This window comes from Eutrigla gurnardus (genome assembly GCF_963514095.1).
Source record: "Eutrigla gurnardus genome assembly, chromosome: 4".
NCBI lineage: Eukaryota > Metazoa > Chordata > Actinopteri > Perciformes > Triglidae > Eutrigla > Eutrigla gurnardus.
In genome coordinates this window covers 26,165,581-26,193,453 of record NC_139918.1, presented here as the reverse complement: position 1 = coordinate 26,193,453, position 27,873 = coordinate 26,165,581, and the positions used below count along the sequence as shown (strand labels likewise).

The window sequence follows — 27,873 nt, the reverse complement described above, 5'->3', positions numbered from 1 at the left end:
GCTAAGTGTGTGTGTCCTTGTTAACGACCCTCAAATGGATGTAAGTATTCTGTTTTTTTTTTAGTTGACTCCATCGCAGCACCACCCGACGACTCCCGGCTCATTTCTTTTGTTTCGTGTAAAACTTTTTTGTGCAAATGTTTTATCAAAGTCTTTACTTTTATTTTTTTTTGCATATAGAATGTGAATTAGTGCTCGCCCTATAAGATAACGTATAAGGAGTTAAATGTAGAGAGTGTATAAGCTAATTTACAGCGTATCTAGTTAAGCAATAAGTCTGTAGTATCTCCCTTTATATGGCACTGGCCTGTATATGCTTTGTACATATGAAAATACACGGATGAGATCTACGTACATGCCGTTGTACATAGGAGAATTATGCATTTGAAATCCAAACAGCCATTGTTATTTTTCAGAGAACATGAAATTGTTTTTGTACATGAGCGAATGATTAAATTAAATAAAAAAACACACCTTTTAAAAAGATGTTTGTGTTTTGTTTGTGAAGAAAAAAAACGAGACAAGATCTTCTTTCAAAAAACAAAATCATATTTATATATATAAGCAGGACATTCAGACATTCAGTATCAAACGTAGCCCGACACACAACACTACAAAAAAGTGATTAGAAAAAACCAATGCACCACATGACTCTTCACGAAAATGTACAAAACTCAGTTTGAACAACAGCTTTACATTCTGGTTGAACTCTCCAACACACTGTATTATCACACTGTTCACAGATCAGGACAGGAACCTGGAGGATGAGAGACGGAAGGCAGCGAGTGGAGAGGAGACGGTCAGAGGAGGAGGAGGAGGAGGAGAGGTTTACAGAGAAAGCAGAATAGATTTTGTCATATCCAGAATCAACACAGACTCAAAGAGACATAGAGATGGACAACACATCACATCAAATACTCTTTTTTCTCCTCTACTTCATCCCTCTCTCCTTCTCCTCCTTCTTCTTCATCGAAGGATGCCACTCCAGAGGAAGCCCGGTCAGAGAAGAAGCTTCTCCGGCTGCAAAGCCACGCTCCAGACTCGTGAAACACACTGCCTTCCTCCTCCTCCTCCTCCTCCTCCTCCTCCCCGGGGGACTCGGAGCGGGAGGTGGAGTAGCAGGAGTCGAACCTGCTGCTCCTGGCCCGGGGCCTCCACTCAGGCTTGTGGTGGACGCAGACCTCGCTGTGCTGCTCCTGCAAAAGAGCCGGCTGCTCCTCGTGACCATCTAGCCTCTCCTCCTCCTCCTCCTCCTCCTCCTCCTCCTCCTCCTCCTCCAGGAAGGGCCTCATGCAGTCGCTGGGTAAAGTAGGTGAATCTGTCTGGGATGAATGTGGGTCATTGGGAGACGCAGGGCTACCACAAAGCAGGCCGCCACTGGAGCACAGGGGGCTGTCGGGGGGCGGGGCCTCGCCGCCTTCAGGCTGGTGCGGCGCTCCGTCGATAGGATTGGACGTGGCGGCGTCTGAGGGAGGAGCAAAAGGTCAGAACACCTGGAGATGGAGATAGATGGGGTTGGGGGTGGATAGATGAGGCGTTCTGGTCAGTGATGATGCAGAAATGAAGACGATGACTTATGAAAGGGACAAGAAAGGGGTGGTCGTGACGGCGGATACCTGAGCTCTGGCTGGTGAAGGTTTCGGCCTGTCGGTTGGTGTGGGAGTCCTCATCGTTGGAGTCTTCCTCGTCTTCGTCGTCATCGTCTAAAGACGCCCAGGCACGCAGCTTGGCCTCGGCGATGGCGAACTGCTCGGCCACTCCTGGCAGGAACACAGGGCCGATAAATGACTGCGTGTGTGTGTGTGTGTGTGGACCAGTCCAACTAAAGGTTTGGAAACGTTTCTAATATAATTTAAAAAGCAAAGATTAAAGGAAAGTCTGAAAAAAAAGCTTTTTCATTCTGCTAATCATCTCGTTACATCAATCTTTGGGAACGTATCATTATTATTATTTTTATTTCTCAGTCTGGGTCCAAAGTTGGGCTTTTTAATCTGTTGATTATTTACTTGAAAAACGCCCAGAGCACATTACATCTACAAATTGCTCATTTTGTTTTACCCACAGTCCGAAATGCAAAAATATTTAGTTTACAATGATATAAAGAGCAAAGAAAAAAATAATGACATTTAAGAAGCTGTAATCAGAAAGTATGCTTTAAAAAGTGACTCAACGTCAACGTTAATATCTTATCAAATAATCGATGCGTGGCAGGAGGAAAAAAAAGTGTATTTCCGAGCATCGATCTGAAGAAGAAAAGAAGACTTTATGACGTACATGATGTAAAGTCATTATGAACCCCCCCTGCTCATTCTCTCTCTTGATCGAAGCACGCTGATGTCACGGGCGCCAGAGAGGATGAGTCATGGCAAAAAACAAACCTGAGCTGTTGTGAGATGAGTGGGCAGAGAAGTGTTCTGGGTGTCTAATAGGCCGCCATCTGCTGCCAAGACGAGCCATCACTGAGTTTCAGGGGATTAGGTGAACGACAGAAGGTGCCAGGAGAGGATGCTGCAGCTAAACCGGGCTAAGTAAGGAGGAGGCACGTGCAAACACAAACAGACTAATCAGACAGTATACCTGCTGCAAAGCGGGCCTCCTTCTCCCCTTCGGTCAGGTGACAGTAGGAGCTGAAGTGGGCGGCTGGCGGCGGGTTGGCAGGTTTGGGCCAACCTTTCCACTCGATGAGGTGGGCGACCCGGCCCTGAGCCAGGGAGGTGGGCTTCGTCACATGGTCCCTCACCACCTGAGAGATACCTGCACACAGGTATATATGTATATGGGTCGGTACATATAATATTTTTTTATTATTATCGTTACCATTTTTTTATTTAAAAAGAATAAGAAAATGATGTATGCATGTTGTGCTGTACAATGTACACCAATTTTTAGAATGGAAACACACACACACACACACACACACACACACACACAAATGTTATTACCATTTAAGGAGGATCGGGCAAGTGCTGCAAACTCATGGATGCCGACACTTTTCCTCGAGTCTGCTGGAGATTTTCCTGACTTTGGAATCATTTCACTCTCCTCGAATTTCACCTGCAAGACAGATCGATTTTTAACTCCAACTCCAATGCACAAAAAGCGACAAATGTGTTGTTTGTCCACATCTGTGTGTCAAATCCAGCACCGGTCCAGCTGTTTTAGTAGTCCACAAAAAACAGTTCATGTTGATGTTGCCAATATTGACGCTGTGAGAAACATTGTAACAGCAACTCAATGAAAAGCTCAAGTTCAAATCACAGGACGAGCCGACAAACACGGGGGCTGTGGCTTCCACGCCAAAACAAATGCTTCAGTCCAAACGGAGATCTATTCTGCATTAAAAAAAAGGGTTTTCATACCTCTTCCTCTCTTTGTCTCTCCATTCTTTCTCTACTACTGGATCTCAGCTTCATCGTGGACATTCAGAGTGTCACACAGCCCGACTAAAAAGCCTGCACAGCTCGGGGTTTACTGGTTTAAACCACCTGGGCAGACAAGGCAAACAGCTATGCCCTACATTTTACTGCACAGATGCTAAAGCCACAGTAAGCCGGTGAAACCAGTTAGAATGGTTGGGGTTGAGGGGAGGGTGAGGGGGTTGAGGGGTAGTGGTGGTGACAGTCTCCAATGTGACGGGGCAAACATATGGCGCGTGACCAGCGCCGCTAAAAGAAGCACCAGCCAGGCCTGCTCACCCCCCCAAAGCTGCTGATCCCTTTAAAAAATCCCATTAAGAGTGATATTGCTATCCAGCTAACTCCACGTCCAAAAACAAATACACACATGGCTGTATTCAGCAGATCTGAGGCCTGTTATGAGCTTTAAGATAGCTATTTTGAGGAGCTATGGCTTGCTGAATCAGTGACCTCTTTTGAATCACTTCTTAAAACACACTTTTATAGACTTGCTTTTATGTGATGTCGCCCGTTTCAACTTTTTATTTATTTTGATCTTATTTATTTATATTTGATTGTCTTTTAACCTCATCGGCGCTAATGTGTTTGTTGTATTTGTGTACCTGACTGTATTTATATTCTGCTTTCAAAAGCACTTTGTAAACTGGTGCTATACAAATAAAGTTATTATTATCCATGACCTTTAGCTATATATTTCAACTGTTTATCCATGACTTTTAGTTATTTCTAATGTTTATGCATGACCATGACCAATTGTATAAACTTAGTCTTGGCCAAGGACTGGGCTTTGAATCACAGGTTAGACTAACGTTACTAGTATGGTTGTTACTATGGCAACAATTCGTTAGCAGATCAGTTATCCATCCATCCATTATCAATCACTGTAAATGACCCTTTAAAATAAATTGCCAATTTGCATTGTAACTAATTACGAATTGGCTTTAAATGAGGTTTAATCCACTTTTGTTATATATTTATTGTTTTAAGTAAATTTGAGACTTTTATTTTGAAGGCGTTTCTTTTCGTTTCTTGACGCTCCGAGGAGTCGTGCGCGTGCAGCGGCGCGAAAAAAAGTAGCTCGCGGGCTTCAGAGAGATGGCGCTGTTGGACAAGAAGAACAGAGCCCGATGCTAGCAGTATGACGACGGACGGATTTGGTGTAAAAATACGGACTAAAAGACGGTTTGCGAACTGACGACCGAAGAGGAAACTAAACGAGAACCGCCCAAATGACTGAAACGTCATTTAACCCACAGCACCGAGCTGATAAGAGAGGTTTGAAAATGTTTATCCATGACGTTTAGCTAATTTAAAGCTAGTTCTAGCCTACTGTGTACATCCAGAACTTTAAGACAACTGTTTATCCACGACTTTGAAGTAACTATTTCTACTGTCCATGACTTTTAGCTAAATATTTCATGTTTATCCATGACGTTTAGCTAATTTAAAGCTAAAAATAGCCTACTGTGTACATCCAGAACTTTAAGACAACTGTTTATCCACGACTTTGAAGTAACTATTTCTACTGTCCATGACTTTTAGCTAAATATTTCATGTTTATCCATGACTTTTAGCTAATTTAAAGCTAAATATAGCCTACTGTGTATATCCAGAACGTTATCCATGACCAATTGTATAAACTTAGTCTTGGCTTTGAATCACAGGTTAGACTAACATTAGTCTAATTAAGCCCATTTGTTGCATAATATCAAGACTGTCTTCATTACTAACTACTAACTAGAAACTATTTCTAGTGTTTATCCATGACTTTTAACTAACTAGTTCTACTGTTTATCCATGACTTTTAGATTACTATTCAACTGTTTTTCCATGACCAATTGTAAAAACGTATTCTTGGCCTAGGATGGGGCTTTGAATCACAGGTTTGACTAACGTTAGTCTAATTACACCTGTTAGTTGCATACATATCAAGACATCATTTGAGGCAGGAAAGTTAGCCACGCCTGAGGTGAGAGATGTGTTGCAGAGGCAACACTTTGTTAGAATGCCCATACATCCATTATCAATCACCACTTATCAAGGTTGTCACAGAAGGGACCTGAACCTGAACCTCTCTTGCTGTGAGGCGGCGTTACTAACCACTACACCACCGTTCAGCCCCAGGTCAGTTATCAACATATTTCAACTTTTCTCCATTACTCTTTTGGATTCTTCTAACATGATCTTGAATTGTTTCTAAAAATTGAACGACTATTGGTTTTAAGCTATTTACATTTTCAGTTATTCCCTCCCATAATATCATCTCATTGGCTTTGTTCTCTTCTATGAAGTGTCTTATTCCATCCACATTGCAATGCTAAGTCAGTCTTACATTAGTCACTCATAAGGAAGCTTGTGTGTCCATAGCGAGTCTGACTAGATGTTATATTTAAGAGCTGCTCTGTTTTTTGGGGGGGGTTTTTTTGCAACTGGCTCCTGGTGGATCAGCTAAATTTGCCAGAGCTGCATGGAAGACGTCTTGTTTATAGGGCAGGTGAATCTGTCAACAAGCAGGAAACATGTTGCTTGAACCCAACTCTTGTGCATGTGGATGACTTGACAGATATGCTTAAGCAGATTGGCTCCGAAAGCAGCTAAGGGAGTGGAGGCTGTGATTAAAGGCTTATGTTGAAGTCAGAAATGACAGTTAATGTGTGTCAGGGGCACACAGGCAGGTAAGGAGCTTGGAGGCAGTGACGTGAAGCCTGGGTGACGTTCAACACCCCACAGAGGTGAGCTTCAGCTGCAAAAAAAATGCACTCTTGCTCAACGCTGATAAACACAGCACATGTTCAGCATGTGGAGCTCTGCACAGCTCCCGAATCCAGTGTTTTTTTTAATCAACTATTTTTAAAAAGTGGTTTACGTCATTCATTCACTGGTTCCAGCTTCTCAAACGTATATTTTTTTGTTATACATGTAAACTGAATGTCTTTGGGGTTTGACTGTGATTGTACAATAAAAGTAAATAGTAATAAACAAAATATTTATTAAATAATTTCACTATTTTCTAGACTAAATGATTAAAAAAGGATTAATAATGAAAATATTCATTAGTTTAAGGTTTTGAGACTGTTCCCTATTATATTTTTTATATTTTCCTTAAAAAACAGTGCACCAGCACTCTGGGCCTCTCAGAGCAGTTAATTGAGATAATTGTGTAATGTTGCTTTTAAAACCTCCCACTTCAACATGCTGATTGCCAGCTGAGGGATTCTAATTGGCATTCATCCTAAAGAAACAACAACAACATGTGTAGCAGCGTTTTGCAGTTGCACATCAAGTTGCTTAAAGTCCCTTTTCGTGTGGATGACTGTCCACTCCCTGCAGAGGCAGACTCCCTTTTATTTCTTTTTTTTTTTTTTACACGAACATGACTAATCATGCCTGACGTGGCAGTGATGTGACTTATAACAACCAACAAGTGGGATCGACTGAAGCCGGTGCGTCTGCAGCCGAGCATGGAGGTTATAGCTGCAGTGCCGATTGTCATTTTCTCTCGCTCTCTGGAGATTCAAGCAGCAGACGCGACGCGCTGAAGGCTGAATAACACATCACCCCGCCATTGACGGGTGCAGGCCTGTAGCCTACAATTATGGGGGGGATAACGCACGAGGAGGGGAGGGGGGGCGCGGATACAGCAGCCGGTTTCCCGGCAACACACTCCATCTGCAAGTCGCCATCTGCATACCAATAGCTCCGTACCTGCATCGGATAAACACCGCGGAGACACCGAGAGCCCTTTTTATTGCACTTTGCACGCGCCTCCTCTAACGACGCGCGTGCGCTTGGTCATGACGACTCTCGGCACCTACCTGGAAGTCGGACCGCGGCGGCGGCTCATGATAATGCGGCTTAATTTCTCTCCGATCCGCTCAACAGATGATACCGCGCGGTTCGTGCCCCTGCAGCGGGCTCTGCGGTGGATCAGCAATGCCACTCCGTCGGCGGAAACATCCCCCCCCTCCCCGAACTCCAGCATCAGGTCTCCGCCGCGCAGACGCACCATTTGTTGCTCGGCGTATGGGTTACATAGGCTGTCCAAATGTCTCCCGATGGCAAGCGTCATCAACGCAAGGCGGTGTCACATCGCCCCCCCTCCCCCCATCTCCCCCACCCCGCTCACCATTCAGCCAAGATAACCTGCAGCTTTGGCCCCAGAAAATTACTGCAGTTGTTTTTTCCACGTGTCTCTGAAAATAAATGAGCATATTTATCCAGTTATATAGCGTGCAACAGCTATGGGCTCGATTACCAACAGCAGGCCCTACATTCACTGTTAATGGTTTTATTCCAATGTAAAAGCTAAACAATTGGTTTATAACGGTATAGTGTGACTTATAAAGACGTGTTTTTTTAATGAACAGTATTTTCAACCAGTAGAACTTCTTCAATGTAGCCACTGGTATATGTGGTTGACTATAATGTCATCTTTTATGTTCACACAATATTGTCCAGTTATGGATGCATCACATGTGGAGTTAATTGATTAAATATATTAATAAAACGATTTAGCATTGTTTTTACATTGTGATAAAATATCATTTTATAAGATATGACAAATTTCATTTACATGGAGCATATTTGCTAAATACGTTTGCGTTTTGTTTTAAATACTACAAACATTTATTCTCATCAGTAGCTACTGATTGTACGTGGACCAAGCAAATTATTAATGCAGAAATGGAGAGCTGATTAATTAAAATGCAAGTATTTTATCAAGAAGAAATGCTCAGCATTTTCTGGTCCTATCATGTATGAGGATGATTTCCCTTTATCAGCATTATGCCATTGTATACTCTGGGCAAATTATACCAAAATGACCATGTAGTCTGCACTGTAGATATGGCATAAATACATTCCCCCCCAATGATTTTAAGTATTTTTCCTATATTATTCTCCATGTCACTGCATGTAACACATTTTTTATTTTATTTGAATGTAAAAGTAACATGAGACCGGGGATAGTGTAAAGCAAAGGGACGCTGTGACTGAAGGAACTAAACTGGTAACAGAAACGTCGCTTTCTTTTATGACCTTGCCCATTTAATGTGCATTGGTGATATCATGGCTGGAAACCAGCCCCCTTAATAAGGTCAGTCGATTCGAAGCTTCACTTTACAACCGTTACCACACATAACCATAAAAATCACCGCAGCATCCGACATGTTTCAGACACTTATGCAAAACTCGGCTCAGCAACTTAATAAGTCCTTTATTTGCAATGCTCCGTTACCTCAGCTTTCCAGTTTCCGATGCAAAAGAAGCAATAATTTCTTAAATAAAGAAAGCAAAAAAAAATATTTACAAAATTCCACAACTAATAATAAAGGATTATCTAAAGCACCTCTCTGCATCTGGACAACTGCTGTTTCAGTTGGAAAAGGATACACTGCAATTAAATCAGCAATTTATCGTTCCTGAAAAATAAAACTCAAAAGAAAAAAAAAAAAAGTATTATATCTTTACAGAACACTCCTGAAATAAGTTTCCACTTAAAGTAGAAAAGGCTTTCGGATCATTTCTGTTTTGTTTTTTTTTATTGTTTTTTTTTAATGTTATATATTTTCATTAAGTCAATTTTCTGTAGATTTCAAGTTTTACCGGTGATTGGGTCATTAAGTGTCCTCTATGACAGCTCAGGTTTAAGTATAGAAGAGGTAAAGATGAAGAGTCAGTCAGTGTGGTTCACTACTGGGGATGGGAGGATGGCTTAGAGGAAGCATTAAGACCACCCCCTAGTAGTCAAGGTCAAAGGTCAACACTAGTCCTCTGCGTTTTTTTTTTTTTTGTCCTTCGTAAGTTCATGATGTGAAACGGGAAGAGAAAATAGACAACCTCTAGCTTTAAAAACTCCATCCATCAAATTAAGTTTAGTTCATGTACATTTGTCTATCGACGTTTCGTCCACTGTATCATTAATAGAAACACACTTCAGTCATGCTGCACACTCCAGTAAGGGACAAAGACATAAGAGCTGAGTTTGGATTGAGCACACATAGCATGACGATTTCAGTGAACCCACTACACCACACGCCCTGCTGTTTATTCTTGCAGATCGGATAGGATGATAGGCATTAAAATTATCTAGAACCATATAAAAAGCAGCCTGTTGAGTTTGTATTATTGTGAGTAAAAGAGTTTCGTAGTGACGTGGGATACTTCACACCTCGTTGACAAGCAGTCCTGCTGAATCAGTTTAAGTTTATTTCATGAGGACACTTGCTGTGACAAGCAGGTGGGGCAACAATGAGGAAGCAAGAGAGGGAGGGTAGAGAGAAATGATTGTTTTCCGAGTCCATCCCTCAAAGAAAAGAAAAAAAATAATAAAGATTTATCCTCATTGAGGATTGATTTGAGTCTGCCTCTCTGGCAATATTGTCCATGACTCTCTGCAGCTGCCTGCAGAGCCCCCGCCTTGCCGAAGGGGGGTGGCAGCTTTCAGTTTAGTCTCTTATTCCTTGTCGGACTCCTCCTCTGCCTCGCGGAGCCAGGTGAAGAAGGCAGTGACTGATTTCAAGGCCACACCTTTGCCCGTTTGCTCCGCAGGGTCTTTGCTGGTTTCCCATTTGTAGAAGGCCTCCTCTTTTATAACGTCCTCGTCGTACAAGGCGTCGAAAAACATCCGCAGTAGGTCTGCAGAGACAGGATACACAGGTTAATATTGATGTGGCATTGAATGTAATGTATGCAGCATTCAGAGAGGACTTAAGACAATTTAAGATCACATCCAAATTCACTATTTGCATATTAAATTATCAATAAAAGTAAAACAAGTATGAGCTCCACCAACTTTAGCATTTGTTACAAGGCTTCTGTATGGTAAGGTATTTGTCATTTTGTCCACCTCTGTATGTTGAGCCCCAACACATGACTGCTGGCGCTCTACAGGTAGATTAAAACTCACTCGCTGGCTGCTCCATGTGCACCATCAGAGCCTGGAGGGCGTAGAGGGCCTGCAGCTCTTTCTGCTCATCAGACAGGTATCTCTGCAGCAGACTGGCCCTCTGGCCGATCTGCCGGGCATCCACCCTGTATGGGGTATCACCTGAAATGAGGAGAGGAAAAAGGACACAAAATCAATCACATACGTGATTAATTGTAGAAATGCAAATCGCAGTAACATCGATATATCACTAATATGTAAACATGGAGAATTCAATCTGCTGCTGGGAGATGAACAGTTTAACAAAGACATAGCTCTTTCTTCTACATGCTGCATTGGTCATACGCACATATGATGGCAGATTGACACACTGATGTCATCAATGCTCGTACGAACTGGTTGGATGCAGTTTGCTGCTCGTCCAAGTTAGCCTGAAAAAACAAGGTAACGGGAAACATATTCAAGTACCTTTTATATTGATTAAAAAAAAAACACATTGAATATTCAAGTTCTCATAAAACATGAGCTATGATCACCAGTACATTTACCTCAGCCCAGTCTCTGATGCGCTGGTTGTTGGCCTTGTCCTGCATGAGTCTTTCCAGCTGTTTGCTGAGTTCCTCTCCAGTTAGGACCTTCTTATCATCAACTTTCTCTGACCCAATCTCCTGTCCTGTGGTAAACTCCACTTTCTAAATTACATAACAGAAGAAAGAACATTAACTAACAGAATAAAGAACATTATAGATAAACTTGTAACTTATCAAGTTACAAGTTGTTTGCTTTGAATTATTATTTATTATTTAAAATCAGCATAGGTTTATTAGCATTGGGTGGTATTTGTGTTGATAATTTGCATGTTAATTCTCAATTATAGATAGTTGAGGCAAATATTGGCACATTAAGTCTGTTTTCTATGAGATTGTATGAAGATATTTCATTATGGAGTGTGCATTTTCTTTATGAGAACTTACAAACACTCCTTATGTATTTATTATTATTTCCCAATGCCGCCATCAAACTTGATGGGGAAAATGAAATGTAGTCATGTTTACAGTTCATGTTTCATTCGCCTACAGACCTGCTCAGTGACAAACTTGTCGACGTCTTCATCCTCGGGCAAGAAATCACTCCAGTTCAGCCCACCCTCTGTCCACATTGCCTGGACCTTCTTTGGGGTCTAAAAAAAAAACAACAAGAAACATTCAACCAAGTGAATCTAAAGTGTCAAAGTATGAAACAGATGTTTAAGTTTTGTGCATTTATGTAGGACATACCATTTCTTTGCAGAGCAACCAGAGGATCTGTACCAGAAGCACGCCGGCCTGCCCGAGAGGCACGAGAGGCTTGGAGATGTCCCTGAAGACACAACAAAGGATTACGCCCGACTCAGGTTTGATGATTTTGAACTTCATGTGTAAGAAAGAAATGTTCTGACATGGGCCAGAGCACTGCTAAACTTGCTGAAAATGTTGCTTTGCATCTAATTGACTTACATCATCCAAAGTAATTTAAATGGAGATATCAATCTTGTTCAATTTATGCACAAAAAGAAAGGATCAAAAGGTATCAGTTCCTCGAGCTCAGAACGTTGATCCGAAGCCTGTGATGCACAGCAACTTCACTTGTGGTCAAAGAGTTGTGTAAATATGATGAGCAGTTTTCATTGTTGTTTTGATGCGCTCGAGCTAATCTGATTTCCGACGCTTATTTAAAAAGAAATATGACACGGCCACGGGCGATACTGTGTTACGTCACCGGGATGTTTTGTAAAAGGAGACACCGTTGCGGCGATACGCTGCAAAGCAAAGCGCTTTAAAAACGGTACGATCGTGGCATATTTTTGACTCTCCTTTCTGTGATTATGGCAGAATCTTAAAAACTCATCTGATTTAATTATTTTCGCTGACTTCCAGCACCGTAGCTCACCTGAAAAGCTGTCCCATAGGGATGCCTCCCTCATGGAGCACGGGGGTAATGAGTTCAGCCAAGTAGAGCCAGATGTGAGGTATATCTATGGCTATGTCTTCCGCAGCCTCCAGGGTCTCTTCTAGCCTATGGCCCCAACAAACACATAGCACTCATGATCACTTTTAACACAAATTAGTTCAGTCTTCTCAACTCTATGCACTAAAAAGGCAAATCAGACTGTGGAAACGCAGTGTCATGTTTTTTTTTTTACTGTTCAAGCTCACCCTTTGTAGTACTGCTCTGGGGACAATATCCCTGCCTTGACGAGTTGGTGCAGGAACATGCCCATGTGCTCTCTAGCAATTTTGCTGCGCTCAAGTGTCGACTCAACACCGTTCCGCACAAACACATAGAGCAGCGAGGCACTGTTGAGTTCTGTCACACACTGCAACGCTTCCTACGGCAGCAAAAGATGAAGAAGAAACACAAGATGTTGGCTTCATATTCCAAGCACCTGCTGGTTGACCCCGATATTATGAACGTAAAATTCACATTGTTGAATGCAATTTTAGCATGGCCTCATGTTTGTAGTACCTTCAAGTCATTAATGTGGAGGTATTCTTCAATGATTGCGTTCGACTTCTTCTCCAACTCCTCTTCACTCAATGCAGGTTTTGGAAGAGAAGGAGTGGGGGTGTTGTCACGCTTAACTGCAGGGGGGGGGGGGGGACAATAATAGTTATAATATCTTTTATTATTATCTATCTTTTTTGTTAATATCATCTCTGCGTGTACACTGCCTATATCCATGACAACTTTCTATTATTATATCAATTTGAAAATCTGTGTGCATTTCACCTGGGAGATCTTTGCTTGGGCCCCTGTCCTTGCTTCCTCGGTCTCGGCTTCCTCGGTCTCGGCTTCCTCGATCCCGGCTTCCTCGGTCCCGGCTTCCTCGGTCCCGGCTTCCTCGGTCCCGGCTTCCTCGGTCCCGGCTTCCTCGGTCCCGGCTTCCTCGGTCCCTATCGTCGGTCATGCTGGCCACGCGACGCACAGGCTCAGTGGAGGCCCGGAGGTCTCCGGTCCTCCCGCCACGCTCTTGAGACTCTCTGCTGAAGCTTCTCTTGGTGATTGGGTTTTGGGTCCCCCTGCTGTCACGACCTTCCCGTCCCTCGCTGCGATCGAATCGGTCAAACCGATCCCTGTCACGATCACCCCTTTCTTTGTCGCCACCACGCTCTCGACTGGAGCTTGACCTATAGGTTGCAAGTGAAAAAGGTTTATTCATCCCAATGTTGTGCCATCAAGTTTGATCTTAAACCGTCGTTATCAGCTATTCAAGCAGAGAAATATCTTATTTACTCTTGTAAACAGTGAAGGAGGACCGTAGGAGCAAAGCACAAGCATCTGAAGCTGCTGAATACCTTTGAGGAGCTCTGCGATCAGAGTCAGTTGAAGACACCAACGAGCCAGACTGTTGCAGGGCTGAGAAGCGGTTGAGGGTGCTGGTAGCTGGACGACCAGTTTCTACAAGAGGAAAAGGATAGATAAATATTCCAACCACTGAAGCACCTTAAAAACCACACTGTCTTTGTGAAGAAGCTGTTTTACCTGGCTCTCCACTTGCTGGTTTTGCACCAGTACCTCCACTACTGCCTTTGCCCCAGCTACCCCACATGCCTTTACCCCCTGGAGCCAACAGTTGATTGTTGAAGTCCAACGAACCAGGCTGAAGGAAAGACAATGACAAGCAAGTTACATACACATGTAGGCAAGTCCCAAATAATCCGGTTAAACTGAAGACTTGTGATTTAGCAGAATAAGATTGCTTATAATGGACCCAAAAATCACTTCACAATTAAAAACTTCTAAAAGTATATTTGATCATAAGAACAAGCATGAATGCCTTGAATTAAAGAGAGTGCAAACCTGAAGCGGGGGGCAATAGATGTTGTGAAAACTTCATTGTTAGACTTGGACGTTACCTTTGTGATCTTGCTAAGGCGGGTGGCGTCGATGGGTCTGTTCTTGGAGATGGGCACCGTGTTCCAACCCTCATCCTGAGGCTGGCTAGGCCGGCCACCTCCTGGTGTGTGAGAGCCTCGGCCCCCCATGTTCCCACCCATCCTGCCGCCGCCGCCGCCACCGCCCCCTCCATCTTTCTTGGACAGTAGTGCCTGCTGGACTTTGATGTGTTCCCTGTGCTCCTCCAACTCTGCATCCTTGTGGATCTGCTCGATTGTTTTAGGACCCTGTTCTCCTCTACGAGGCACCCAGCCACACTGCAGATCAAAGATGGAAGATGGTTATAAAACAGTCCCAGCACCCGATATTAATGTCTACATTCATAGTTCCCATGCGACTCATAAACCTTGTGGATTACTTCACACATGGTATATAACAATTCTGCTCATTCAGTAATATGTCTTAGCATTAATCACCACCATAAACGCTTGTTGCAGACTCTTTATTGCAATATCCTGTTATGGATGAATTCCCATTTACCCTTCTGAGGTCCAAGACGTCTTGTAGCATGAAGCGGATTCTGGATGAGGTCTTTTTCTCTTTGATGATCTTGTCCATCTGGTTGAAATACTGATCCATACGAGGCTAACAGGGACATAGAAAAAAAAAATGCTTTTATCAGTCACTGAGAGGGCTGAATGTGTGAATGTGTTCACATTTTACTTACCTTGGCCTTCTCAAAGTCCAGGTCTTTGCCAATTGTGGAGAGCAGCCTACAGAGACACTCCAGAGACTCTTCATCATGATTCTTCAGTAGTTTCACTACGCAGTCATGCATGATGGCCTCTGTCAGCATCTTCAACTTGAAGAGCTCACCGATGAACTTTATATTACCCAGTGAGCGGCGGCGGGCCTGATCCCTGGAATCCTGCAGCTCCACCCTCAAGCGTTCGCGCTCCTCCTATAGGGCAGATATAAGTGGGAGTTTGTGCTTAGTGGTGGTAATATGATCACTCACGTCTAAATAAACAAATCACTGTGGTGGTTATGAAAGTGAAATCTCCTCCTCCTTACTTCTTTGGCAGCCTCCATTTCTTTCTGCTTTCTCTCAAAGATTTCATCATCATCCTGGTCCTTCTCAAACTCTTTCTGGCAGCGGTTGAGCAGCAGTTTGCGGAAGTTCACAAAAACTCCTGGCTTGTCTGAGGTGGGGACTTTCAACTGAAGGAGGACGACAAAGTACAATTAAATATTTTTGTTCATTTTGCGGATAAAAATATGGCTTAAAAATGAATGAACACTAATGAAAGTGTGATGCATCATGAGCAATCAGTCGCTCAGTCAAAAAGATCCAGGCATAAATCACATGACTTACCCCCATAAGGCAGCGGCACATGTTGGCGTAGGCCACAGAGAAGTTAGGCTCCGAGATGGCCTTCTCAAAGATGAGGTCAATTGCTCCTTTCAGCCTCTCTTCTGTGTCTATCGTCAGATCTGTCACTTGTTTCATAAGCTCCTGAAACTTCTGAGGGGTCAGCTTGTTGAGGATGCTGCGCAGACGCTTGAACAGCTCTCGAGTCCTGCCCTGTTCGGAATCTTCTTCGGTTTCGGCTTCCTCCGCGGCGCGGCCTCGAGTGGGCTTCTTCACTGTGGGCTTCCAGGCCTTCTCAGCCTTGTTGAGTTGCACGTCTTCGCCGAGGGACATGCTGCTGATGATTTTCCTAGGCTCTTTCCTCTGACCCTGCTGGGAACGACGTGGCCCAGGTGGCTAAAAGGAGTGGAAAGGATGCATATTTAGGAAAGGTAGAAAAGAAAACTTGTATAACTAAACAAATCCAGTGCCTTGCAAAGTTTTCACCCCAAGAAAAACAACTTCCAATTGTTTCAAAAGTGGTGAGTGCACATGTATTCCCCCCCCTTTGCCATGAAGATCTGGTGCGCCTTTCGGCTACTCAAGGCGCTTTACACTACATTTTACACGTCTATTTTACCCATTCACACAAACATTCATACAGTGATGGCAGAACAGCCGCCTGCACATCAGGAGCTACACATTCACATTATGAGTATTAAAATAGGCAAGAATTTCCTTTAACAAGAAACCACCTCAGGAAGAGAAGAGATAAATTCACTCACCGGGCCTCTTGGCCCCCCCACTGATCTGCTCCCAAGGTTCCCCAAATACGAAGGAGTAAAATCAGGTCCAACATTCATCATTCGAGCTGGGTCAGGGGGCCGCATTGGAGTCTTGTTCGCCTGAAGTCAAAGAAAGAGGTCAAATGTCCTTTGCGTCAATACAAAGAGACAAGATGAGATGGATGCTCTAAAATAATCACCATGATATATTCATAAACTAGTTATATTACTAAGTAATATACTTGACAAAAACCTTTGGATTTCAATATCCAATTATTTGTCATCAATGTCACACATTAATGACATATCGCACTCAACACCAAAATTATGTTAAACATATCCTACCTTGTCCAGGACCACATCACTGATTGTAGGCAGGCCATCAGGTTTGTGCATACTGGCACTGATGAACTGGAAGCCCAGGAGGAACTCCCTGTCGTACCGTTTCTTATCTTCTGGGTCTATTGGCTTCCATTGTTCTGAGAGTTGTATGAGAAATGTTTTTATTAATTTATTTGCTGGATTCATTTTGGATTGGAAGTGAACATCCAAATAGCAGGTGTTACTGTTCATGTACACACAAAAACAGGCATTTCTGGAGAATCTTAGTCACAACATACCTTCTTTGTACTGGTATTTCTGCTCAGTTGGCTCAGGTGTGGCTTTCGGTTTTGCATTCTGTTTGTCCTCTTTCTCCTCCCAGGTCTCATCTGGAACCTCAGCGGGAGGTTCAGGTGGAGCAACAGGGACAGGGTCGGCCTGAGTGGACGAGGGTTCAGGAGCAGGCTTGGCTTCTTGCTCCTGCAGCACACACACCCCCCCCCCCAAAAAAAAACAAAAAACAAAAAAAAACGAAGAGATGAAGTAATATTGTGATAACCCACTTACTTCACAGAGAATGTAGTGTTTGTTTGAAAACTAAATATCCTAAAATATTATTGATACAGCTGAAACTGCTGAGACACTTAAACACTATGACCTTGTGTTAATTTCTATCTTTCATGTTGTCATCTGGACTGATAACACACCTCTGTGAAGGCATCTAGGAGGTCACCAATTGCCTCTTTCGTCTTGAAATCCTTCTTGTTCTTCCTCTTCTTTGGCACAGACATTGCAGCTTAAAGAAACAGACAGTGTTGACATTAGAATCTAGCAGGACTCGTGACAATCACGAATGCGGGCCAGAATCACCTCTGCATACCTTGCATAGTAGATTCCTCTGTAGGGGAGATTACAGAGGCAGGAGGGGCGTCTTCACTTTTCTCCTTCGTCTCTTCCCCTTTTATCTCCTCCTCCTCTTCCTCCTCTTCCTCCTGCTCCTCTTCCTCCTGCTCCTCCTCTGCAGGCATTGATGTTTTAGCCACAGGTGTGGATTCCTGAGATTGAGAAGCATCAGGCTTGTCAAGGGGCGTAGTGTCTGAAAATGCCACATCCTCAGATAGTTCCTCGGTATCCTGAGGAAGGCCATTGGAGAGAAGAGGCTCTGCCTCTTCAACCGGTGTGGTTTCAGGTGCAGAGCTCGGGGCAGAATTCTGGGTCTGTGGAGCAGCAGGTTCCTCTGCAGAGGGTGAAGGCGGAGAGACTTCAGGTTCTGTGTTTGGAGCCATTTCTTCTATTGTCTCGTTATCAGGGGAAAATGTTGCAGCAACCTCAACTGCAGGCTCCAACTCAGCGCTGGCCACCTGCTCCTCCTTTTCCAATTCCTGCACTTCTTCCGTTTTCTTCTCTTCCTTTTCTGGTGCCGTCTCTGCTTGAGCTGGGGCATCCTGTGGTTCTTCCATTTTGACAGGCGCCTCTTGTTCTGCTAATGATGCTGAAGGGCCGACGGGAGCGTCGACAGTGTCACCAACTTTAGCATCAACTTTACTTTCTGCTTCAGCAGGTGTAGTAGATGCTGCTGCTACTACTTCAGGGAGGCAAGAGGGAGACGGCAGGTCCTTTATTAATGGGGATGGCAGGTCCTTTATTAATGGGGATGGCACCTCAGCAGCAGCTGTAGGGGCAACAGATTGTGAGGCTAACTCAGCAGGTGGTGTCATCTGGTTGTCCGTTTCTTGTTTGGCCTCCTCCAAAGACTCTGTATTTTCTGTGGCAGGAGGTGGTGGGGTTTCAGCGCTCGCTGGGGGCTCAGTGTTTTCATCTGTGCAATAAAACGCATGAAATAATCACAATAAGGAAAATGTGGAACACAGCCATCTTGCATGTTTTATGTGAACTAAAATTGAGACATTGTACTCACCTCTTCTAGCCACGGGAGTGGCAGGCTGCGTAAATTCACCATTGGTCTGCGCAGGATTTACATCTGCTGTGGAAGCCTAAAGCCCCCCAAAAAAAAGCATTTTTAAAAAGGTCTGAGGATTGAAATACACCGATTTACTAACATTTTTCAAATTGAAATATTTTTTACTTTTAGTTTAGACTGCATCTAAGACATGTTGATTATGATCTATGGTCATTTCATTAAGACTATACTGGTTCTGTGTATTGCATTTTCTTTCAAAGTCTTGCTCTAATATTTCGCCCAACTCAACTGGTGACTCAATGCATAAGTTCAAAAGATGCATTTGCTTTGTATCGTCTCTTTGGTGAGACTGTGCCAGATTTTGCCCTCCTGATTATAAGATGTTAGAAGAAATTTGAACACATCCCATCCCCATTCACGAAAAATTAAATAAGTGTGTAAAGATATCTCAGCACCACTTTGTCTCTGAAAATGTGTCTTTTGTTCACATGAACCAACCAAACATAATTTTTCTTCAAAATCAGAGGAAAGTAATAATCTGTTAGTTGTTTTTGTTAAAAAATAGATATGTTCTTATGTGCAATTAAATCATAAGACATTACATTGTAAATAATACATTTGTTTAATTTTGGAAAGATTGCTACACTGTCAGATAAAGCCAACTCCCAGTGTAGACAAAGTCCACTTTTTTTTTGCAGGCTGATTTTCATATTATTATCCATCCTTTAATTTCTACACAAACAGTACCCTTAGTCCATTCTAAAATATGAAGAACACCTTTATCCCAAAATATCACAAACATGATTGTTAATTAACAAGACTTGCAATCAATACCTTCTTTCAGGATGATCATAACCATGCTCGCTTTCCAAAATGCAAAAAACAAACAAAATGTTTCTACCTGTGGGGGATTCGGTGTTGTGGTGGACCTTCCACCTGACATGATCTCCTCTGTGATATCACGCCCGCCCTGGTTGGGGTCTCGTATCCTTATCTGTAAGATGACAGGGGAAATTTTGGTTAGGTTCCCACCAAACATGCACCCAACATTAAAACACAGAGTATGCAACAATGCTGTCACTATTGATCTATAGCCGCCAGCCATCATGATAAATACTATTGTTATTTTCAGGTAAAAGGGAAAGTTCCACATTGAAGAGACAATACTACTTTCTGTCCATTCAATTTTTTTTTGACCTCAGACAAGAGGCACGCTGCCCTTTTGTTGTGACACCCTACCGGTATACGTTCCCTCTTTGGTGGCCCTTGTGACTGTGCCGGTGGTTGCTGAGGAGGCGGGGCTTGTTGCTGTTGCTGGGCGGGGTTGATCATGACTGGTGCCGGCTGGACAGACGGAGAGTATTGCGGCTGAGCTGGATAGTATGCTCCTGCTGTAACAGTAAAATGAAACCAAAAAACATGAATGAAAAAGAATACAACAATCAAGCTGCAACTTCACACTAAAGCAACAGTTCATCCAGGAGTAAACTAACCAAAGATTCTTTCTTCGCCATTTATTTCTAAAACCCTGCAAGGCTGTTTTGTGGGTGTAGACCATATTCCTTCACACCAAAATAAAAAACATCTTGAATAACAGAGTTAAGCTTCCTGTAGGATCCACACGGTGCTTGTATGAGGTGTGTGAACAGGGCTCCAGAGTGCAACAAAACATTTTCCTTTATAATAGCAATTGAGGTTATTGTGATTTCTTGTTTGCGTTGAGATTTAAATAAAGGAAAACATTTATCTGCACCTTTATGCCTCTTTATAGCCATTTACATAATGTGTTAATAAGTCACCAGTGTATATGGGAACTGTAAAGAAAAGGTAAAGTAGATGTAATATTGCGGTGCCCAAATTTTGGGTTCACCTAAATTGTGTGCTGGTGCACCTAAATTAAAAAGTTAATGTAAAAACTTAGTCTGGCACCCTGATGAATCAGAATCAAAGCATAATATGAACTTATATATATACACTATATACAAATAGGTTGATCTGCAGGGTGATTTATATGTTGTGCCACACCCATTAGTGCGGTGGAAGAGTGTTCTGAATGAATGAAACCATGGACGTTACGGGTAGCCTGTGTGAGCCTTAAAGTTACTCAAACACACTAGTATGAAATTAGTTATGACAGAGGCTTTTGAAGTAATAACCTTCACATCCAGACTGAAGGTCAGACAGAAGCAGTATGTTTAAGTGCTGTGTAGCAGATGAACGCAGACAACATTTCTTGCCAGCTTATGATTATAAAAATCAAGAAACTTGCAATCCATGATTTATTTCATTGCAATATTATGAAATACATTTAATACAGATTTGAAGCACATAAAATAGTAAATCCTTTCCAACAGCAAGCAAGATATCTGCAGGCTGGCAGGGGCACAATGCAGGCAGACTTTTCAGCTCCCCATCGGCCTTTTGTAGGCAGGCTGCTTGTCTTAAGCAGTAAATTAGGGTGGGGTTGGTTTCAGGGGCTAGTGTTTTCTTTGCTTCCAGCCTTCATATAATTGGCAACTATATTGTTCACTCCTGTCTACAACCTAATTTAACCTATACTACACTGACACAGTGTGCATGTTTACTTTCATGTGGTATGATCATCATTAAAAGAAAAAGAAATCCCAAATTTGTTTTGGTAAGGCATCACTAAAATATTTATAGTACAATTAATGTTGTATTTATGTATGCAATCTTCTCTTTACAGGCCATTTGCATATTGAAGTAAATCTATGTATTACCCCCCCCCCCCCCAAAAAAAAATAACCACACAGTTACAAAACTATCAGAAACAGGAAGTGCCACAGAGATTTTTGCGACTAAAGCCTGCTGACCAAGACACAAGCACACACTACTCACCAGGGTAGCGCTGGGAGGTGAGAGGAGCACCGTGGAGAGAGAGACGGCCATTCTCTCGCCCGCCCCCTCTCCCCCCACCACCCCGCCTCTCCCTCGCAGCAAGAGAGGGCTCTGAACCAACGCAGCAAACGAGAGGAAGGGAGTGAGGGACGGGAGAGGGAGGAAAGAAGACGGGAGAGGGCAGGAAGAGACAGATGCAGAATGAGTTAATGAGAGGATTCAGAGGAAGCAGGGTGTTAAGAAGGTCCCATGAAATGAACAACAGATTTAACATGCGTTTATGGCTGCTTTTTATCATTTAATATCAACTATTTTGGCATATCTTTAAATTAAAAAAAGTCCTAATTTACTTTTTGGAAAGTTTTTAGTTCCGTTCAATGAATAATTTCACACTGAGGAGTGTGTATGAGCCAATAAAGTGGGAGGTTTTAATTTTACTCTCCCAATGCCTAACAATTAAGAAACATCTGTAGAACAATATTTGACCTTCACCAAATGGGAATTTGCAGCAGTAACACAAGTCAGAAGTTTTCAAACAAAAATTGCAGATGTGCAATGGTTGCGGCCATTCTTAAAATGTTTTCCTCCCATTTTGGAGTGTCTGCCCTGGAAACTTTTGAACCATCATTAAAATTTAAATCAGATCCAAGCAAATATTAAATCTCAACCTAACAGTTTATATGGACATGCATCCAGAATTTTTTTTTTTTCTATCTGAAAGCCATTTCATGGAACCCGTAAAGCAGTGTCAGGTGAGACTGCAGATAGAAAGAACACAGGCCAAAGCAGAAACAAGCCAGACCACATGCAACTGGCAGTTCACCACATACAGCAGTGTTCTGACCCAGAAAGACACAAACCATCCAAGCAAAACCACAACACACCCAGCAATACCTTATGGCCAAATAGGTATGTAAATGGACTAAAACAACATGCTTCAAGTTAAAATGTTAAATTTGGGCTCCTGGTGTTTGAGATTTCACCTCCTTTAACTGACAATCCTCATTCATGGTTGTGCTTGGTTGCTGATGGTCTTGGTCCAAAAAAATAAAACCCTTACCATAAGCAGAGTATTCAGCAGGGCTAGTTCCCGGATAGAAGCCTGCTGTGCCGCTGGTCACAGGATACTGCTGAGTAGGAGGCATATATGGGGCCCGGTACTGCAGAGACAAAATAAAGAGTCGGAGACAAAAACGATAGACGGAACAATTAAATTGGAAGAGAATCAGGTCAATCTCTGCCATCTCCACAGTAAAGTACAGTTTTATCCCAAAAAAGATGAGACTCTTTTTCTAACACATGTTTTTGGAAGATAACAAATGCAGCTAATTCTCCATTGTGTTTATCAGTCACATGCTCACACGATCTCCTATGGGAGGCTCTTGGAAGCAGACAGAATGAGTTTCTCTTTTTAACCGTACATTAAAACATTTTGCGACACGGGTAATTCATGGCTGCTTGACAATCTGGAAAAGTGTCATTTCTCCATGGCAGCAAAATAAGCTACACGAGCTATCAGAAACTCCAGTCGGTTACAATGGGCTCCCTTAACAATTTAGTTTACTCTGTAAGAGCAATTGTTAACATGTAAAACGTCTCAGACGTTTACCCCCACTGTTGTACTTAAGAAAAAAAGAAAAACACTGTTATATATGGGCCAGTGTGACAATATGGTGAGCATACACTCGGTATCATGTCGACAGGTTGTTTGTTAGACCAGTATTATTCATGCCATTTTAACAAATGGGTGATTACTAATGTGAACCAACCTGTCCAGGAGGGATGAAGTAGCCCTGAGGGGAGCCAGCAAAAGACAGCTGTTGCTGGGAAATCATCATCATCTGCGAGCTGGGTGGGTAGACATGAGTAGGTCCAACCGGTCGTGGGCCACTACTTGCCTGTACCCTTGGAGCACTGGTAGCCATGGCTGGTCGGTTCTGATAGTAACTCTATAGAGAACAGAGGGAGAATGAAGGAAGATTGATGAAGAGTTTATCACAGCACAAGCAGTCCTGCTGCTCTGTGTGTTAATTTAGTGTCTTGACTACGGTGGTGGTCCTAACCCATGTGTTTTGCTTGTGTGTGTCCAGTCACACACACACTCCTAACCTCAGCTGGAAGCACGTACAGCAAATGCCAATGTGTACAGCAAGTTCAGTTCTTGGGTTACACCGAGTCTAAGTTGTACAGAATGTCAAGTCTCCCTGCTACACTGAGGGTAGCCCAAGTAAAGGGGGGAGGGGGAGGGGGGGGGGAAGAGAAAAGCCGTTACCTGTAATGCTCTGTATCCACCCTTCAGCCGCACAACACACGAGCAGAGAGCAAGAGAGGGAGTGAGATTAAGGTGAAAATGAGGACAAGAGACAATGCGGAAGGTTGAGATCACAAGGTGGAAGAAGGAATAGAGTATGAGAGGCAGCAGCAAAATATCTCTCAGCCATGAACGACAGTACGCTCAAACACCCCGCCCCCCGGCGCACATGCAGTAGTGAAACAATGTTAGAATGCTGCAGGCACTAAAATCCATTTACTTTGTTAATAAACTAGTTTGTGCAGGTGTAGGGTCGCGGTTATTAAAACATTGCGACAACAACTTTAAAAAAAAGAAGAAGAAGAAATAAAGAAATATGCATTTCTAGAATAGAACTCAATATTGCTGGAGCACGAGAAAAGTTAACTCATCTAACACTACAGTTTTTAATCCAACTCTTCAGCATGTGACTGAAAGCATGCATTACTCTAGGGAGACGGTGGGGATGTAAGGAAAAGTGATGGGTGTTAGTACCTGTTGGTGTAAAGTACGGGGGCCTGCAGCAAACTGGGAGGATAGCAGAAGAGAGGAAAGAAGTCAAGATTGACATTCAAGAAGAAACATCACTCAGAGGCCAAAACGCACAAACACACACAGATTTAGCCAAAGCCTTATAGGAGAAGAAGCTATGTCCGAAATTCTTTGTGAAGGAGTAGGAAAGGGAGGGTGCTCATGCGAGAGCAAAATATTACACCCTTGGACACAGATTAATAAAAACCTTAGCAAAAAGAAGAAGAAAAAACATGTTATGACCAATACCTGTCTTGGCTGTGGTGCAGAGTTCATTTGTGGAGGTGGAGGGGCGGCAAAAACGAGAGAAGGGGGCTGTCCAGAACCGTAGGCAGCCTTAAGAGGAGAGAACGGAGGGAAAATATAGATGTTACCAAACTTTAATCTAGCAAAAAACACACGCAAAAAAACAGATTCTACAAGGTCAGCTGCTCTCACCTGTGTCAATCCGGGGGAGGGGGCAGGGTTTGGGACAGCAGTGGGTCCCGATAGAGGCTGTGGTGGTTTGTTCATTTCACGTTCTTTTATGGTTCTGCATTAGGGTGGCCTTGTGTTGCCAGCCTTTCTGGGGAGGAGATGAGTAACAATTACAAAAGCATTAGGCATTACCCCAAACAAAAGGCATTCATTCAAAGTTGATCTCTGCATATAACAATTGCAGTCATAGGAGGTAAGATATTACGCAACACTAAGAAATAGTAGGCATGTCATAGTAAGGCTTCATCTAACCAAGCAGCGAGGGTGTGGTCTGTGGTTTCGCCTATGATAACGCCACCACCACCCCACAATGTTGCTGTATTGCGTGGCCCAGGCATGCAGTCTTCTGAGCAATTACTGTTAACGCCACTTACAGATTCCTTGCTAAATCAGATAGCAATGGACTCATGTGTTTTAACTTCCATTCCAACCTGAAGTTTGAGTAGAAAAAGGGGGTCATGGTGGCAATTAAATCACATTTAAAACTTGTTTTACTTTGAAAAAAGAATAATCATTCATTCCTAAAATGATAATGCCCTAGTCAACAAAAAAACAGCTAATGGGGATTATCTATAATGGTTTGGAGATCTACTTACAGTTCATACGTGCCTGCCAAACCACTTTGACAGTACGGGTATTGAGTGAATTTAAGAAAATGGATACCTCAGGTCAAAGTTCATTTACTGTGTTAACAGTGACTTCAATGCCCCCTGGTTGCGCTAGCTACATGTGCAAAATAGTCCCAATCAAATGACGTTAAAAACACGATACGAGTTTTAAAAACAGACAGGCAGATTTTTTTCGTGAGGATATATGTGTGGTTGTGTCGATGCCGGAATAACTAAAAGACAGGACTGGAATTAAATACAATCTGATCTGAACAGTACGAGCAGACGTGTCATCCACCTGCTGACACAGGAACGTATCGTTAGCTGCTAGCTAATGCCATGCTTCTTTCAGACAGGGGCATCGACGTGAGAAACCGTGCCATATGGCACTGTCGGCAGAGATGGCTAACAGTCTCCTGAAAGGTCAACAAAAAAAATGAGACAGTTCGTCCAGGAAGATATCACCCGCCGCCCTCTTAGTTAGGTTATAGGACGAAAGGGCATTTTACTGGCCCGCTAACGAGGCAGCCGAAAGCAGGTTACTTCGTTAGCCAACCGCCCGGCTAGCGTTAACGTTACGTGTCCCACACCATCATGGACATATTGCTTAGTTACGCTACGTGGCTGAACGTTGGGTCCACATTTTTTTTAACCTTAAAGTACATGGAGCTCAGTCCGATGACTTTGCTGTGCTGATGGGACGATTATGTTGTCGACCGATCAAAACCTAGAGAACAGACAAATAAGCCGGTCCCATAGCAATAACGTTGCCACACTTGACACCGATCATGTTACAGTTAAGCTAACGTCGGGTAAACGTTTAGTTGGGTTTTTTTTAAGCCCAACCGTGTGCTGTGCTGTCCTGCGAGGTGTATTTAATTACAGGCCCGGCAAAAGCCCAGCGAGCAAGTTAAACCGTCAACCTGACATTTAACTTAAGACAAAATTACGCTGACAAAAAAACAAATAACGTCAAGGTTTTCACTAGAAACCTGTACAATGGAGACATCGGCTCTAACACCAGTGCAAATAAAAAAGCCGTATTTAAAGCACGACCGGCTAACTAGCGTTACCTCGCGAAGCCTTCAGTGATAACGGTAACCAAGATTAGCCACTTGCTGTCATTTCAGCTAACGTTAGCTCCCCCCCCTCCCTAAAAAAAACACATAACGCCTCGAGATTAAGCACCTCACACTTCAACAGACAATTAAACATTGCAATTAGTTTGTTTGTTTTAAAGGCGTTATCGCATTCTGGACGCGATTAGCAGGCGAGCTATCCCAGTGTGAGGACTTGACAGCCGACAGGGCCCCGTTCAAGCGGCTAACGTTAGCTAGTTAAGTCTGTGTGCCTTTGACGAAGATGAAGATCGGGTTGTACTTCCAAGCTAGTAATTGCTACAGTCAGTTGGTTTTATTCTTACCAGTAATCAATAGTGAGTATGTTGGGAACACGGGGAATCAGCCTCTGATCAGTCTTCTTGTTAATGAAAAGTAGTGGTGTTGTAGTTTCCTTGTCCTTTACTCCAAAAAGAAAAGTGATGCCCTTCTTGGCTATTGACTTAGCGAGCTAGCTAGCTGACCGGCAGATGGGGGTGAGTGCTACTACTGTCACTTCGGTTTAAATCCCCGGGCGTGCAAAAGTGACAGTGCTCAAAATCAAATAATATAGTACTTCGGGAGTACTAATGACAACTCCGATGGCCCCGAAAAAAGCCTCTGGACCGGAGGTCCATGATCAAGGCGTCGATGGTGACGGATTGCCGGTTAGGTATGTACACAACTGTCGCATCAGGAGGCTCAGAGCGAGGCCATAATGCGATGTTTCTGGTCTATGAAGCCGGTGCGCCTCCAAGTCGCATGTGTTAACTTCCGGGAAAATTCAACTCTGAGGCCGTTTCCTTGGTCACGTGACACGGGAGCTCGAATCAATTTATCAACCCTTGCCTCACGATAATCTTTTTTTATATAACGGAGTGTACTCACGCTACGAATTTCACGAAGTCTGTGGTGGGCCTTGCACAATAATCCCAAATGTATTGAATGAAGTTCTTAGTGGTTGTTGTCATTTCCATCATAATTGAGCAAACGCCATCTGAGATCGATTTTGTCTCCTGACAAGTTGGGTCTACTGAAAAAGACAAGTTACCTTTTGATGAGTGCTAAAAGTCTGTCAATTATCATATTGTCAAGTATCACCTAGCTTATGAAATGCCCTATAATAAATAAGATGTACTCTGCTTTTATATAAAGAAATCTTATTGTTTTTACAAAAGTTAATGGTTAGGAGAATATTGGAATTTTCTGTAATATGTAAGAAAATAGTAAATTAGATTTTCTCAGAGCCCAAGTTTGCATGTTCAAATAACTTGTAGTTTCAACAATTAATTGTAAATAATTCTCAAATATTAAATTAACCATCACTTATACCTTGAAAAGCAGCAACATGCCACCTCTTCAAAGCTAAAAACAATGACATTTCTCTTATTTTTATTTGAAAAATTACTGTAAAGATGAATTGATTATGAAAGTTTGCTGATGAATTTTCAGAAA

At 42.9% G+C, this 27,873-nt stretch overlaps 2 protein-coding genes across 6 annotated transcripts; both read right to left on the bottom strand.

Moving 5' to 3' along the window:
* Positions 1-570: 570 nt before the first annotated feature.
* fam131aa (family with sequence similarity 131 member Aa) lies at positions 571-7,453 on the bottom strand. Of its 2 annotated transcripts, none has more exons than XM_084007445.1 (5): positions 7,232-7,453; positions 2,943-3,054; positions 2,578-2,754; positions 1,617-1,760; positions 571-1,465 (listed from the first exon to the last, which is right to left on the bottom strand). In XM_084007445.1, the coding sequence occupies exons 2-5, from the start codon at positions 3,031-3,033 to the stop codon at positions 906-908; spliced, it is 972 nt and encodes a 323-aa protein (XP_083863571.1). In that variant the 5' UTR covers positions 3,034-3,054; positions 7,232-7,453; the 3' UTR covers positions 571-905. The 2 variants fall into 2 exon arrangements, with proteins under 2 accessions (XP_083863571.1, XP_083863570.1); XM_084007444.1 differs by lacking the exon at positions 7,232-7,453 and adding an exon at positions 3,360-3,501.
* A 1,160-nt stretch (positions 7,454-8,613) lies between these two features.
* On the bottom strand, positions 8,614-27,195 carry eif4g1a (eukaryotic translation initiation factor 4 gamma, 1a). 4 transcript variants are annotated; one of them, XM_084006828.1, is made up of 32 exons: positions 26,745-27,195; positions 24,675-24,801; positions 24,486-24,572; positions 24,201-24,233; positions 23,688-23,708; positions 23,185-23,364; positions 22,476-22,575; positions 19,796-19,947; positions 19,458-19,550; positions 18,554-18,629; positions 17,516-18,454; positions 17,343-17,431; positions 16,935-17,115; positions 16,660-16,793; positions 16,315-16,434; positions 15,554-15,946; positions 15,253-15,399; positions 14,906-15,139; positions 14,719-14,823; positions 14,199-14,495; positions 13,825-13,942; positions 13,638-13,740; positions 13,072-13,469; positions 12,808-12,923; positions 12,498-12,670; positions 12,232-12,357; positions 11,580-11,661; positions 11,384-11,482; positions 10,851-10,994; positions 10,652-10,733; positions 10,324-10,464; positions 8,614-10,052 (listed from the first exon to the last, which is right to left on the bottom strand). In XM_084006828.1, the coding sequence occupies exons 2-32, from the start codon at positions 24,747-24,749 to the stop codon at positions 9,871-9,873; spliced, it is 5,220 nt and encodes a 1,739-aa protein (XP_083862954.1). In that variant the 5' UTR covers positions 24,750-24,801; positions 26,745-27,195; the 3' UTR covers positions 8,614-9,870. The 4 variants fall into 4 exon arrangements, with proteins under 4 accessions (XP_083862954.1, XP_083862955.1, XP_083862956.1 ...); XM_084006829.1 differs by having other exon boundaries at positions 24,675-24,797; XM_084006830.1 differs by lacking the exon at positions 23,688-23,708.
* Between the last annotated feature and the right edge of the window lie 678 nt (positions 27,196-27,873).

What these genes read in the sequence shown, in the direction of transcription:
- fam131aa (XM_084007444.1), bottom strand. Translation starts at nt 3,422, where the DNA reads ATGTCCACGATGAAGCTGAGATCCAGTAGTAGAGAAAGAATGGAGAGA. An exon ending in TGCCCGATCCTCCTTAAATG is followed by an intron (nt 2,755 to 2,942) that starts GTAATAACATTT and finishes ACCTGTGTGCAG; the next exon opens with GTATCTCTCAGGTGGTGAGG. An exon ending in CTTCACCAGCCAGAGCTCAG is followed by an intron (nt 1,466 to 1,616) that starts GTATCCGCCGTC and finishes CTCCTCCCTCAG; the next exon opens with ACGCCGCCACGTCCAATCCT.
- eif4g1a (XM_084006828.1), bottom strand. Translation starts at nt 24,749, where the DNA reads ATGAACAAACCACCACAGCCTCTATCGGGACCCACTGCTGTCCCAAAC. An exon ending in GTGGATACAGAGCATTACAG is followed by an intron (nt 23,365 to 23,687) that starts GTAACGGCTTTT and finishes TGTTCTCTATAG; the next exon opens with AGTTACTATCAGAACCGACC. An exon ending in ACAAGTTTGTCACTGAGCAG is followed by an intron (nt 10,995 to 11,383) that starts GTCTGTAGGCGA and finishes TATGTAATTTAG; the next exon opens with AAAGTGGAGTTTACCACAGG.